Source organism: Musca domestica, unplaced genomic scaffold, assembly GCF_030504385.1.
Source record: "Musca domestica strain aabys unplaced genomic scaffold, Musca_domestica.polishedcontigs.V.1.1 58, whole genome shotgun sequence".
Lineage (NCBI taxonomy): Eukaryota > Metazoa > Arthropoda > Insecta > Diptera > Muscidae > Musca > Musca domestica.
The window spans coordinates 1,298,391-1,312,772 of NW_026712360.1; the positions used below are offsets into that span (position 1 = coordinate 1,298,391).

Sequence of the window (14,382 nt, forward strand, 5' to 3'; positions counted from 1 at the left end):
TAGAAATCTCCAACCTCAAGTTCTTGTGTAGTTAAATTTTTCCAGTCTCCAGTTGCTGTGTCGAGAAAATTTTGTGTCCCCAGATTTGCGTAAGAAGTTTATTCAAGTCTCCAGAAAAAATTAGGATTCTACTGTTGTTGTGATCTCCAATATTATAATAAGCGGAGACTTCAAATGGTTAGGAAATAAGACAGAAACTGCCTTTAAAAGAATGCTTGAGTATCTAATCTTTTTATTAACTCTTTGGATCATTTTGGAGAAATATGAGATTACTATTCGCGGAAAGTCTCCAAATTTCCCAAAAACACTGTCCTTCTTCCCAGCCCGCTTGTGATCCGTAGAAATTTTCTTCTCGCTTCTCTATTCATTATCAAGCAATGTGTACACAAGTAAAACAAGAGAAACAACAACTACAACAACATTTGTAGCCACCTCAGCAACAGCTTGCAGTTTTCAAGACAGCAACACCCAAGGACTGGAAAAAAAGTAGACAGTAATAACAGCAGCGACAGCAACAGTTCAGATACCATTAACAATCCACAACATATTCTGGAGAGCAGAACAGTTCATGAATAACCCGACACGTACAGACGACAATAAAAAAAACCCTAGCGAAAATCTTGTACACAGAAAGAAAAATCACAGTCCACGAAAGAAGAAAATGGGACAGTAGCTGCTGCAAGTGCAGCAGGTTGGGGTGGAAAAACAAAGGCAGTGGTGGTGGTGATGCATTGTATCATGGTCTTAACTAGTTTAACTAATAACCTCCAGTTTTGTGCAATGCTATTGAAATGGTCTTTGTTGCCACACACACACACTCACATAGAAGAAAAAGCCATAACGACTGTTGCTGAGCTTGGTCCAAATGGCATTAACTGGAGCAACAGCCACCATCATTGCAAGTAGCTGCAGTGGCATGGATTGAAAAAAAAAAACTCATTGCAGCCTTTTGCTTGCAATGAGGACAATGTCGTCCTAGGTATGCCAAGAAAAAAGCAACAACGTATTTCTTCAAAAGGGTTATTTATACTGCTGTGGGGGAGGGCCAGGTTGATTTTGCAACACAAGTAGCTGAATATGCGTGCATTGTCAAGAGCCAAAGTGGCTGTAATCAGCAGCGCCATTTAGATTTGCAGTCATTGTCGGCAACGTTTGCTTTAAAAGAAAAACATTTTGTTGGCATCATCATTAAATCTTTGTCTATCTCTCTCTCCATTTGCTCCAAGTAATGCTGCACAATAGAGCAACGAAAGACACGGTAGAGAACTATTCGCCATATGAATGCATAGACTATGTATGTGAGTATGCATGTGTGTGGGGAACATTTAGAAAACGACATTAAATTATGTATGAACAGTAGGGTTGTAGAGGTGTGTGTTTGGGTAAAAGAGTGTAATGCAAATGAAATGAATTTTTTTCTAACAAAACTCCTGAAAGTATGCTTTAGTTTCTTCGAATAACTATTAAAAGTAAATAGAAAATAGATACCAATGGCTGTGAAAGCTGTATCTTAGTCGAGGGGTCTAAGAATGATATTTATTGGAATTAAAAAAAAAATCGGCAGTTTGTGTGAGGTATGATCTTTCGAGGATGATGGAAACAATTATAATGGATGGCTCCAAATCTATATATACATATATACAAAAAAGTAGTGAAATAACTGACTGACTGACCGACCGAAAATCAACGCTCAGACGAAACGGCAGAAGCTAGAATTTTGAAACTTTGCACGACGGCCAACCTTGGAGCGTAGGCGTCTCATAAAACTGGGTTTTTGGAAATTCGTACTAAAAGAGTTCGATAAGTACTAAAACGTACTAAAAATTGAATACTCTGTGTTGGAGAAACGGAATGAGCTAGAATTCTGAAATATGATATGAGAGTCAGTAATAGATGGCAGGAAAAATGTGCTGAAGGGTTTTTGGAAATCAGAATTTTAGGGTTGCAAAAAGTTTGAAAATGGTACCAAACTTCTAAAATGGTATCATTTCATATTATGTGAACGGATGGAGCTAAAAACTTGACATTAGGTATCAGAATCAAGGTTGGAAAGTATGTTTGATATAAACGAAGGTGGTTTAGAAATGTGTGCTGAGTGTGCGAACTGTACTAAATGGTACTGAATTAGGAACAGTTTGGATTAAGGTAAACTGATGGAGCTGGAATTTTTATATTTTGTGTTGTGGTGCCTGTGGGTTTGTGATAAAGAGGTGGTTTTTGGAAATGTGTACTACAAGTGCACCGAAAGTACTAAATAGTACTATATTGCGTACAATTTGTTATTTGGGTGAACAGATAGTGCTTGAAATCTTAAATTTGGTATTAGGGTCGCGGGTCATGTGTAGCCAGGCCATATGGCGGTGATTTCGGATATGTGTACTATGATTGTACGAAAAGTAATGAATGGTACTTAATTTGATCTTGGTTGAAGGAATAGTGATAAAATTCTGAAAAGTACGAAATAGTACGAAATTTGTATTATTCGCTCAATACAAATTTCGTACTATATTCTGAATTTTGATAAAGATGTCATTGTTGGTGTCTGTGGTTAAGATATGGATTTGGTTTTGAAATTGTGTACTATAATTGTTTGAAAAGTACTGGACAGTACTTGAAGAAGCCATAGACTTGGAATCCCGAAATTTTATATTAAGATCTATTTTTGTCGATATGTGGGACTTATATATGGAGTTTTTTTTTTGTTTGCAAATGTATACTATAATTGTTTGAACAGTACTAAATGGTACTAAATTTGGTAATGACTGAAGAAATAGAGCTGAAATTTGGAAATTTGGAATTTGAAATTTGGTATAGATGTCACTGTTGGTGTTTGTATTGAGATATGGAGGTGATTTTGGAAATGTGCACTATAATTGTTCGAAAAATACTAAAAGGTACTGGTATGGGGTAAAGGGATAGGGCTGAAATCCACAAATTTGTTATCGGGTGACCTCGGTTGGTTTTTGGGATTGAGATATGATGGTGGTTTCGGAAATGTGCATAGTGTACGGAAAGTACTAAATGGTACTATATTTGGTATTTGGTTAAGGGATAGGGATGAAATCCTGAAATTTGATATTAAGATCTCTGTTGGTGTCTCGGATTGAGATATGGGGGTGTTCATGGATATATGTACTATTACAGTACAAAAAGTACTAAATAGTACTATATATTTGGTATAATTTGGAATTTGGGTGAACAGAAAGTGCTGGAAAACCGAAACTTGACATTAGGGTGTTGCCTGGACATAAGGAGGTGGTATTGAAAATATGTACTATAATTGTACGAAAAGTACTAAATGGTACTAAATTTGGTATTGGGTGTAGGATAGACATACAATTTTAAAATTTGATATTTGGGTTACTGCTGGTATCTGCGTTTGAGATTTGACGGTGATTTGAAAATGCATCCTATATTTGTACGAAAAGTACTAAGTGGTACTAAATTAGGTGTTGGATGAAGAGATAAAATTAGTATTCTGAAACTTGATATAAAGGTTTCTCCTGGTATCTGGGATAGATTTATGGTGCTGTTTTTGGTAATGCGTCCTATATTTGTGCGAAAAATACCAAATGATACTAAATTTGCTTTTGGGTGAAGGAATAAGGCTGGAATCCTAAAATTGATATTAAGTATCTACAGAAGTACTAAATGGTACTAAATTTGCTGTTGGGTGAAGGAATAGGACTGGAACCTAAAATTTGATTTTAAGGTTTATCTTGGTACCTAGGATAGAGATATGGAATTGGATTTGGAAATGCATCCTATATTTGTACGAAAAGTACCAAATGGTACTAAATTGGGTATTAGGTGAAGGAATAGGGCTGGAACCCTGAAATTTGATATGGATGTCACTGTTGGTGTCTGTAGTTGAGAAGGATTGAGATATAGAGGTTGTTTTGGAAATGTGTATAAAATTATACGAAAAGTACTAAATTTGGTATTGGGCAGGAATCTCGAAATCTGATATTGAGGTTTTCTTGGAATGTGGTGTTGAGATATGGGGGTAATTTTGAAACTGTGTACTGTAATTGTGAAATGGTTTTCCCTGTATCCTACTCGGTAAAGTTCAAAATTAAAGATTTTAAAGACTTTTTGGTGTAAATGGTAAATATTTTCCTATTATTCTTTCCGAAAAGGGAAAATCATAAATAATATACAAAAAACTTCAATGTCTGAAAATTTTGTACGATGTATGAGGTTCCGATTAAAAAGTTTTGTCAAACCAAACAAATTGGCATTTAAATTCCAAAAAAAGCCTAACACGAACTGTTGGTAATGAAACTAAAATTCTAAGGTGGACTTTTGGCTGGCGAAGTAGTGGACACTTGCTAGTGTTAAAATATATTTTCTCAGCGTTCTCCTTGAAAATAAATTCATTCTGCCTGCTTCCATTTGGAATGGTTTTGTGGGGCATTTCTGACTACGTCCTCCGTATAAATAATACATCTTTGATATTTCCCTTCCATAACATCTCCTTTCCTTGGGAATAAGTTTTATTGAGGAATGGATGGTTGTAATATTAATTTATCCTTCTCAACTGGGAGAGAATACCCCATTAATGGTTCCAGTTTGAAAAAAAAAAACTATCAAGCCAATCTGCCCCATCTGGCTGTAGTATGGCATTTGACGTCCTCACATTATGTTGCATTTAGTTTTAAATGTCTCGAAGGATTTCAGTGGCGTTTTTGGAACAAATCGTACTTTTGATTTAAAAAAGGACCCCTTTTTGTAAAGGGTTTAATATAATTTACATCCTCCGCTATAATAATTATATTTTTTTACTATTCCCATAACCCCCCTTTTTGATTTTTTTTTTCTTTTTTACCAAAAATATTAGGTTCAGTGGCGTTTTTTGAAAAGATACTACTTTTAAGTTAGAAAATAAATCATCTTTGGCTCCCAATTTGTAAAGGTTCTTATATAATTTACCTCCTTTGCTATAATAATTATATTTTTTTAATTTTCCCATTACGCCCTTTTTGAGGATTTTTTTCTTTTCATTTTTACCAAAAATATACATATTTACTCCCCTCCACCCTATGTTTCCATGTTTCTTACAAGTGTTACATTTGCCTGGTATTTTACACCGCTTTCCGAGCTTTGCAAAAAAAAAGACACGAGGATTCCTTTACTATTCAAAAAAGTGCGAAAGAAAACAGGAAACCGGAAAAGGCAAAACCCTCGAAAACATTCCAGCAACAACGACTCGAACACAATGCCAAACACGTTTAGATCCTTGGGCGAAATATGTGTGCCACCATTTTTTTTTCTTCGTTGGATATCTCTATGCCTGCGGGCGCCGGCAGGAGGTAGTGGGGTCTGGATGTAAGGAGACTATAAATTTACTTGATTTAATGGCATTTTATGCATTCAAACGTAAGTGTATGTGTGTGTGTGTGTGATAGGGGAGTGAAAAATTTAATTTCTATTAAAAAAAAAACAAACTTAAAGTGGAACATCATTTTGCCCTCTAATTTCCCCTTTTTACCTGTTCCGACACGCTTCACGTGTAATACATATATTTATAATTTATGTAATTGGTGCTGTAATGCCAAATTACTTGTGTCTTATTTAGTTGGAGTTACTTACTAATGAGAGGGGGGGCTTGATAGGATGTATATATGTGGAGTTCTCAAGTTGAGGGAGGGTGGTTTTTGAATTTTACTGCTGCTTTAAGAATGCAAAGGATGAATTTAATACAAAGGGAAGATAGATTTGTATTTTACTCAACATACGCCTAAAAGTATGCACCATATTATGTGCTACGGCCACAATTAGAGGCATTTTTCGATTTTGGGTTTCATAAATCAACCATCAATCATTTAAAGGTTGATAATCCATCAATTGCCTAATATTGTTAACAAATTTCCCTCGCTTTAGCCGGTCTGCCAATATTTCGAACTTTTAAATCCCCGTGGCAAATTCAAAATGAATCTATGGCACAAAATTTTCATTTTCCATTTCCCATTCATCATCGCGGGAGTAATGGAAAAAAACTGTCATTGTAACAACAATTGCAATATTTGACAAATATTTGCCAATCATTTCGAATAATGGTGCCCTTTACAAATCGCCTTTTTTCGGAGGGGGAGCGAAAAACAAAACACAAGCGTTTAAAATAGGGCAACAATACCGGTGGAGGAAATCAAACGTTTAGCTATTGCTTCGGAAAAAAGGCAGCCACAAAAATTTAAATGGAACCAGTGGCTTTGTTAATAATTCTCATCCATTCTCTAAAGGCCAGTGCGGCTTGTGAAATTCCATTGTCTTCGGAAAATAATCAAAAAAATATTGATTTCATCTCCAGCTATACCCAATTCCTCTATGAGAGGCACAACTTCGACACCTTTTTAATATTTTGTGAGAACTGCTCCCAATCCTCGGAATCGGCAATTGGTGAAACAAATTTACCACAATATCTAATGAGAGAACTACAAATACCCCTCATCATATGGGGCATGGAACGCAGAGTTCGTTTTAAACACCAGTTGGGTTTGAATAATTTGGTTTTCATCTATATTCGTCAACTACGAGACCCCCTACTAAGGGTGGCCAGTGAAACGTTGACAGATTTACATTTCACCGCCATGATGGTGATTTTGAAAACAGAGACCATACCCGATTCTCGTGCAATAAAGGATTTCTTTGAAAATTGTTGGGCCTTCAATATTATCAATGTGGTATTGATAATATTCCATGATAATGGCACCACTGAGGATTTAAAGATTTTTCGTTATTCTCCATTCCCCCGGCTGGCATTTGAAGAAGTGGAGGAGATTTTGTTTGATAATCGAATGGATTTTATATTGGAATATATCAACGATACGAGAGGTTATATCTTTGATACACCCATATTTATGAATCCGCCGAGTGTGTTTTTGGTAAGTTTTTTTTTTCATTATGGAGAATTTTGGGGCTTATAAGAGGTATTAATTTAAGACTATAGAGGTCGTATGAGTCATATACGAAATATGAATCGTATGAGTAATTCTAATTTAAGACTTAGGGGGGAGGTCGTATGAGTCATATAACAAATAATAATCATACTTTCCTCCCTTATAGAGGACACTGGATCGTATGAGTAATATAAATTTAAGACAGGGGGGATGTCGTATGATTCATATTTACAAAAATAATCATACGTTTCGAAAGCTATTGTGATAGTGAATTATATTAGACCCCTAACAAATTGTGACCCTAATATGTTTTTTTCTAAAGTAGAATCTGTCCGAAAAACATACTAAAATCCTTGGAGATATTTAAAACTAAATGGAATATAATGTGAGGCCGCGAAATGTCAAATTACAGTCAAATGGGGCAAATTGACCTGATAGGTTTTACAAATTGGACCCACAGATGTGGTATTCTCCGAGTTGAGAAGGTAAAATTCATATAACACCCATTCATTCCATAGTAAAACTTATTCCTAAGGATGGGAGATTTTATGGAAGGAAAAAGAACAAAGATATGTTATCTAAATGGAAGGCAAGAAATTCCGATATTCCCAACGTCCAGAAATTCCCTCAAGTTTTACTATGGAATTGATGGCGGTTATATGAATGTAACCTTTTCAATTAAGAGAATAATAAATGGATTTTTAGTAGATGGTGAAAAAATATATAAACACTAGCAAGTGACCGCTACTTCGGCAACGGAAAGTCCACCTTAAAGTTTTAGATTTATTCCGATAGTTCGTGCTGGGCCTTTTAGTACTGAAAACTCACGATCTGCGAAATTTTACATTTTTTTTTAATTAAAACTTCATAACGAAGTATTCAGGGTTTATGTACTATTCCAGTTTTTTTCTTTTTCGGAAAGAATATTTGGAAAATGTTTTTCTTCTTTTTCGAAAAGTCTTCAAAATTTTCTATTTTGAAGGTTTCCGAGGAGGATATTAGTAAACCATTGCACAGTGGACATAAATCCATTTTTTTGACCAAAACTATTTCCACGCCTCCATATGTAAGCTCTAGAAATCAACAGTGACCTCAATATCAGATTTCAGAATTTCAGCTCTAACCCTTCATCGTACATCAATTTTAGAAAATTTGTAAAACCACCTCAAGATCTCAACACCAGATACTAACAGAGACCTCAATACCAAATGGGATTTCAGCTCTTTTGCTTCACCCAATGGCCAATATAATGCTACTTAGTACTTTTTAAGCAATTATAGTACACATTTCAAAAACCACCTCTATATCTGCACCAACATTGACATCTGTATCAAATTTCAGGATTTTAATTCTTTAATTTCCCCCAAAAAGTAGTACTATTTCGTACTCTTCGTACGAATATAGTACACATTTCTAAAACCATCTCCATATCTCCATTTCAGATACCAACAGAAACCTCAATATCAAAATTCTGGAATCCTGCTCTATCCATTCACTCAACAGTTCAAATTTAGTACGTTTTGTACAATTATAGTATGCAGTTCCAAAATCACCTCCAGATCACCATTCCAGATTCAAACACAGACCTCAATATCAAATGTCGGGATTCCAGCCCTATCTTCTCACCAAATTTAGTACTTTTCGTATAAATATAGAAATAACAGACCCAACAGAATTTCAGGATTTCTGCTCTATCTTGACAACCAATAATCAATTTAGTATTATTCAGTGCCATTTAGTACTTTTCGTACAATTATAGTACACAGCTCCAAAACCACCTCCAGATCTCTATTTCAGAGATTCCAGCCCATCCCTTCATCCAATACAAAATTTAGTACCATTTAGTACTTTTCGTACAATTATAGTACACAGTTCCAAAACCACCTCCAAATCTCTATTTCAGATACAAACACAGACCTCGGTATGAAATTTCGGGATTCCAGCCCTATCCCTTCACCCAATAGTAAATTTAGAACCATTTTGTACTTTTCGTACAGTTTTGGTACAAATTTCCAAAACCACCTCCATATCTCAATTATAGATACCATCAGACACCTTAATATTAAATTTGACGACCCCAGTCCTATCCCTTCACCCAATAACAAATTTAGTACCATTTAGTACTTTTCGTACAATTATAATACACATTCCCAAAACCACCTCCATATCTTAATATACAGACCCCAACAGTGACATCTGTATCAAATTCCAGGATTTCAGCTATATCCTGACAACCAATACCAAATTTAGTACTATTTAACACCATTTAGTGCTTATCGTACAATTATGGTACAAATTTACAAAACCACCACCCTATAACAATTCCAGATACCAACAGAGACCTTAATATCAAATTTAAGGACTCCAGTCCTATCCCTTCACACAATACCAAATTTCGTACCATTTGGTACTTTTCGAACAATTTTAGCATACATTTGTGAAATCACCTCCATATGTACAGGCTACACATTGACAGCGTCACCAAAATAACGAATTGTACCAAATTTAGTCCAATTTAGTATTATTCGTACAATCATAGTACATTTTTCCAAAACATTATCTACTCAATCCTAGATACTAATAGAGACCTGAATAAAACATTTTGGGATTACAGATCTATGCCTTCTCCCAATACCAATTTAGTACCATTAGTACTTTTCCAGCTATTATAGTACACATTTCCAAAACCACCTCCATATATCCAGGCTACATATAAAAAGCGACCCTTATACTATATTCCAGATTTCAATCACTACCTGTTCACCCAAAACCAAACTGTACCAAATATAGTACTATTTAGTACTTTTCGAACAATTATAGTACACATTTCCAAAACAACCTCCACATCTTAATTCCAGATACCAACAGAGACCTCAATATCTAATTTCCGAAATTCAAATCTATTCTTCACCCAATATCAAATATAGTACCATTCAGTAATTTTCGTACAATTATAGTACACATTTCCGAAAACACCTCCATATATCCAGTCTAAACATAATCAGCGATCCTAATACCAAATTTCAGATTTCAATCACTGGCTGTTCACCCTATACCAAATTGTACCAAATATAGTACTATTTAGTACTTTTCGAACAATTATAGTACACATTTCCAAAACCTTCTCCATACATTACTTCCAGACAACAACAAAGATCTCAATATCAATTTTGAGTATTTCAGCGCTATCCCTTCACCCAATATTAAATTTAGTACCATTTTGTACTTTTCGTACAATTCTAGGACGCATTTCCAAAAACACCTCCATTTGTCCAGGCTACACATAAAAAGCGATTCTTATACAAAATTTCAAACTACGAGCACTATCTGTTTACAGAAATAGCTAATTGTACCAAATATAGTACTATTTAGTACTTTTCGTGCACATGTTGTACACATTTCCAAAACCACCTCTTTATCGCGAACCTATCTCCAACAGGGACCCCAATATACAATTTCAAAATTCCAGCTCCATCGGTTCACCTTTAACCTCACTATTCCAAATTTAGTACCATTTGGTACAGTTCGCACGCTTAGTACACATTTTCAAAACAACCTTCATACGTATCAAACTTACTTTCCAACCTTGATTCTCATACCAAATTTTAAGTTTTTAAGGAGTTTGAGCGGATAGAGGTTCACATAATATAAAATGGTACCATTTTAGAAGTTTAGTACCATTTTACGTAACCTGAAAGTTCGAATTTGCAAAAAACCCTCTGGACTCCATCAGCGACTCTTATTCTATATTCTAGCTCATTTCATTTGTAGTACATTTTAGTACTTTCCGTATCCTTATAGTACGAGCTTCCAAAAACCCGGCCTTATCCCACGCCTACGTACCAAGACTGACCCACGTCCAAAATTTCAAGATTCTAGCTTCAGCTGTATCGTCTGGGCGTTGATTTTAGCTCAGTCAGTTATTTCACCACTCTTTTGTATAGATAGATTGACAATTTCGGCCCAGGCCTACCCAAGGCCATCTTCAAGACCAAACTTCATTTTCTTCCAATAGATAATTCAGAGCATAAGAGAAGATGAAAGTCATAGAAAACCTATATTCCATCTTCCCAAAGTAAGAATCTTTTCATAAAAAGAGGTCTTCTTTTCAAAGGAGAGCTTTTTCAAACCCTAAAGCGTTTCTTCAAAGGAGATCAAGAGGCCACCCTAGTTTATTTTTTCACAGGACAGCCCAAATAGAAACCCCTTAATATATCCCATATCCAATTCTGCCCATAATTATCTTCAAATTTAATTCTTTCAGACCCCCTATGAGCAACATCACAACAACATCAGCTATCCCTACATCACTGGTACGGCAGGGAGAATATTCCACGAATTCACCCATTATGTGAATGGGACCATCAACGTTGTCCTCAACTGCAACGTCAGCTTTTATTCATATCACAAGGAAACTCTGCTACTGGCCGCCCTAAAAGTCATCGACATTGGTGTGCATCCATATTCCGGCCTGCTACCTTATGCCAATGAGACCTCGGGTAGTTATCCTATTGGGTACACAAATGCCTGCATCATTGTGCCGGTTATCCCTGAAATTCATCCAAGCGATTATATTTATCGGTCTCTGCAGCCAACTATTTTGGGAATTCTATTCCTAGAGTTGTTGAGTCTCTTTCTGGTGGAGCTGCTACGTCTAAGGACCTTTGATTTCGGTGAGGGGGTGATATATGCCTTTGGCACGTTACTATTTCAGGCCATGGAGCCACAGCGTTTTCAACAACGTAAAGTATTGCTAAGGGTCCTCCATCTCCTCGTTGTCACCGTGAATGTTTTGGTGGAGAGCACATTTTGTGCCTCCCTCACCTCGCTGCTCAGCACCACGGTGTACGGAGATCAAATTGACACCCCAGAGGATCTTCTACGTTCCGGCCTGCAGATAATGGTAAATCGCTATGAAAAGGAAATCTATTTTGACAGTGAACTACTTCCAGCAGTTCTACGACCCAGACTTTTCCAGGTCAATGACACATTTTCGTCGAGGAATAAAAATAAACTCAACACCAACTATGCCTATGTGGCCACATCGATGGAATGGCGAAAATTGAACCTACAACAGCAGCTGTTGTGGAAACCCAAATTCCGGCTGGCCTCAGTAAGTGACATGTGTACGGCCAGCTACTTCTTGAGATTCCCCATGCAATGGGACTCCCCCTTTCACAGTGCCCTCATTAAATTCTTTTTTGTCATCCAGGAAAGTGGGCTGCTCAAAGTGTGGGAAGATCGCAGCATATATCATGCCATTTCCCTAAAACTACTCTACTACATGGACAATGACAAGATTCCTGGGCAATATTTCGATTGGACCTATTTGCAGAAGCCGCTGCTCATTTACGGCCTTATGATGTTGGGCGCCATTGTGTGTTTCCTTGTGGAGTTATGGTTGCATCAAAGAAGAAACTAAGAAAGAAGTGAAGGAGTGGGCGAAAGGAGTGGAAATGGCGATGGCGTATGAGACCATCCACATCCGTTGAGATTTATATTCTGCCGGGTGTAGAGAAATGTAATTTAAGTTCCATTCTTGTGTGCAATAAATGAAATTTAATTTATCATTTCAAATGTTTATTTAATACTTCAGAGAGATTTTTGGAGAATTGCAAGTTTGCTGGCAATGTGTGTGTGGCCATCATTGTGTATATGTGTGTAACTGTGTGTGTGTGTGTGTGTTTGTGCTGAATGTTAAGATTTTCTTGATTGTTCATTTGGTGTCTTGGACAAGAGGCAAACATGAAAGCAAAGCAAATGAAAAATAAGACATTCAAAAGGATTTCATTGCAAACGAGAAGAAACGAGGGTGGGGAGGGAAGTTTGGGGATTTCCAAATTTAAGAAGAATACAGTTTTCCATGGGAAACATGATGGAGATCTTGGTTGTTCATAGGAAACTTGGTGGAGACTTGGGATGCCTATAGAAAATTTGGCGGAGACTTAGGATTTCTATTGAAAACGTGGTGGAGACTAAGGATTTTTATAGAAAACATGGTGGAGACATAGGATTTCTATAGAAAACTTTGTGGAGACCTCAGTTTCTACAGAAAACTTAGTGGAAATCTGCGATTTCTGAAGAAAACTTAGTGGAGACCTTAGTTTTCTATAGAAAACTTGGTGAAAACCTTAGTTTTCTATAGAAAACTTAGTGGAGACCTCAGGTTTCTACAGAAAACTTAGCGGAGATCTGAGGTTTCTATGGAAAACTTGGTGGAGACCTCAGTTTTTAATAGATAACTTGGTGGACATCTCGATTTTCTATAGAAAACTTAGTGGAGACCTCTGTTTTCTATAGAAAACTTAGTGGAGACCTCTGTTTTCTATAGAAAACTTAGTGGAGACCTCTGTTTTCTATAGAAAACTTAGTGGAGACCTCTGTTTTCTATAGAAAACTTAGTGGAGACCTCTGTTTTCTGTAGAAAACTTGGTGGAGACCTCGGTTTTCTATAGAAAACTTGGTGGAGACCTCAGTTTTATATAGAAAACTTAGTGGAGACCTCAGTTTTATATAGAAAACTTTGTGGAGACCACGGTTTTCTATAGAAAACTTAGTGGAGACCTCAATTTTCCATAGATATTTTAGTGGAGACCTCGGTTTTCTCTAGAAAATTTAGTAGAGACCTCAGTTTTCTATAGAAAACTTGGTGGAGACCTCAGTCTTATATAGAAAACTTAGTGGAGACCCCAGTTCTATATAGAAAGCTTGGTGGAGACTTCGGTTTTTTTATAGAAAATTTGGTGAAGTCCTCGGTTTTCTATATAAAACTTCTTGGAGACCTTTGTTCTCTATGTAAAACTTCGCGGAGACTTTTGTTTTCCCTAGAAAACTTAGTGGACACCCTTGTTTTCTGTAGAAAACTTGTTGGTTTGGTTTTGTTTTCCATAGAAAACTTGGTGGAGACCTTTGTATTCTTGGTGCAGACCTTGGCATTCTGTTTTCTATAGAAAACTTGGTGGAGACCTCGGTTTTCTAAAGAAAATCAAGTGGAGACCTCGGTTTTCTATAGAAAACTTGGTGGAGACCTCGGGTTTCTATAGAAAACTTGGTGGAGACCTCAGTTTTCTATAGAAAACTTGATGGAGACATCGGTTTTCTATAGAAAACTTGGCGGAGACCTCGGTTTTCTATAGAAAACTTGGTGAAGACCTCGGTTTTCTATAGAAAATTTCGTGGAGACCTCGGTTTTCTATAGAAAACTTGATGGAGACCTCCGTTTTCTATAGAAAACTTAGTGGAGACCTCGGTTTTCTATAGAAAACTTAGTGGAGACCTCGGTTTTCTATAGAAAACTTAGTGGAGACCTCCGTTTTCTATAGAAAACTTAGTGGAGACCTCCGTTTTCTTTAGAAAACTTAGTGGAGACCTCCGTTTTCTATAGAAAACTTGGTGGAGATCTCGGGTTTCTATAGAAAACTTGGTGGAGACCTCGATTATCTATAGAAATTTTCGTAAATACCTCGGTTTTCTCTAGAAATTT

General features: G+C 36.4%; 1 protein-coding gene across 1 annotated transcript; it reads left to right on the forward strand.

The window, feature by feature from the left end:
• Positions 1 to 6,197: 6,197 nt before the first annotated feature.
• On the forward strand, positions 6,198 to 12,321 carry LOC131805548 (uncharacterized). Its single transcript, XM_059128825.1, has 2 exons — positions 6,198 to 6,884; positions 11,164 to 12,321. Exons 1-2 carry the CDS (start codon positions 6,198 to 6,200, stop codon positions 12,319 to 12,321), a joined length of 1,845 nt encoding a protein of 614 aa, XP_058984808.1.
• Positions 12,322 to 14,382: the final 2,061 nt, after the last annotated feature.

Bases quoted from the DNA above. Each gene is read 5' to 3' on its own strand.
- LOC131805548 (XM_059128825.1), top strand. From the start codon at position 6,198: ATGGAACCAGTGGCTTTGTTAATAATTCTCATCCATTCTCTAAAGGCC. The intron at 6,885-11,163 runs GTAAGTTTTTTT...TAATTCTTTCAG, and splicing joins ATCCGCCGAGTGTGTTTTTG to ACCCCCTATGAGCAACATCA.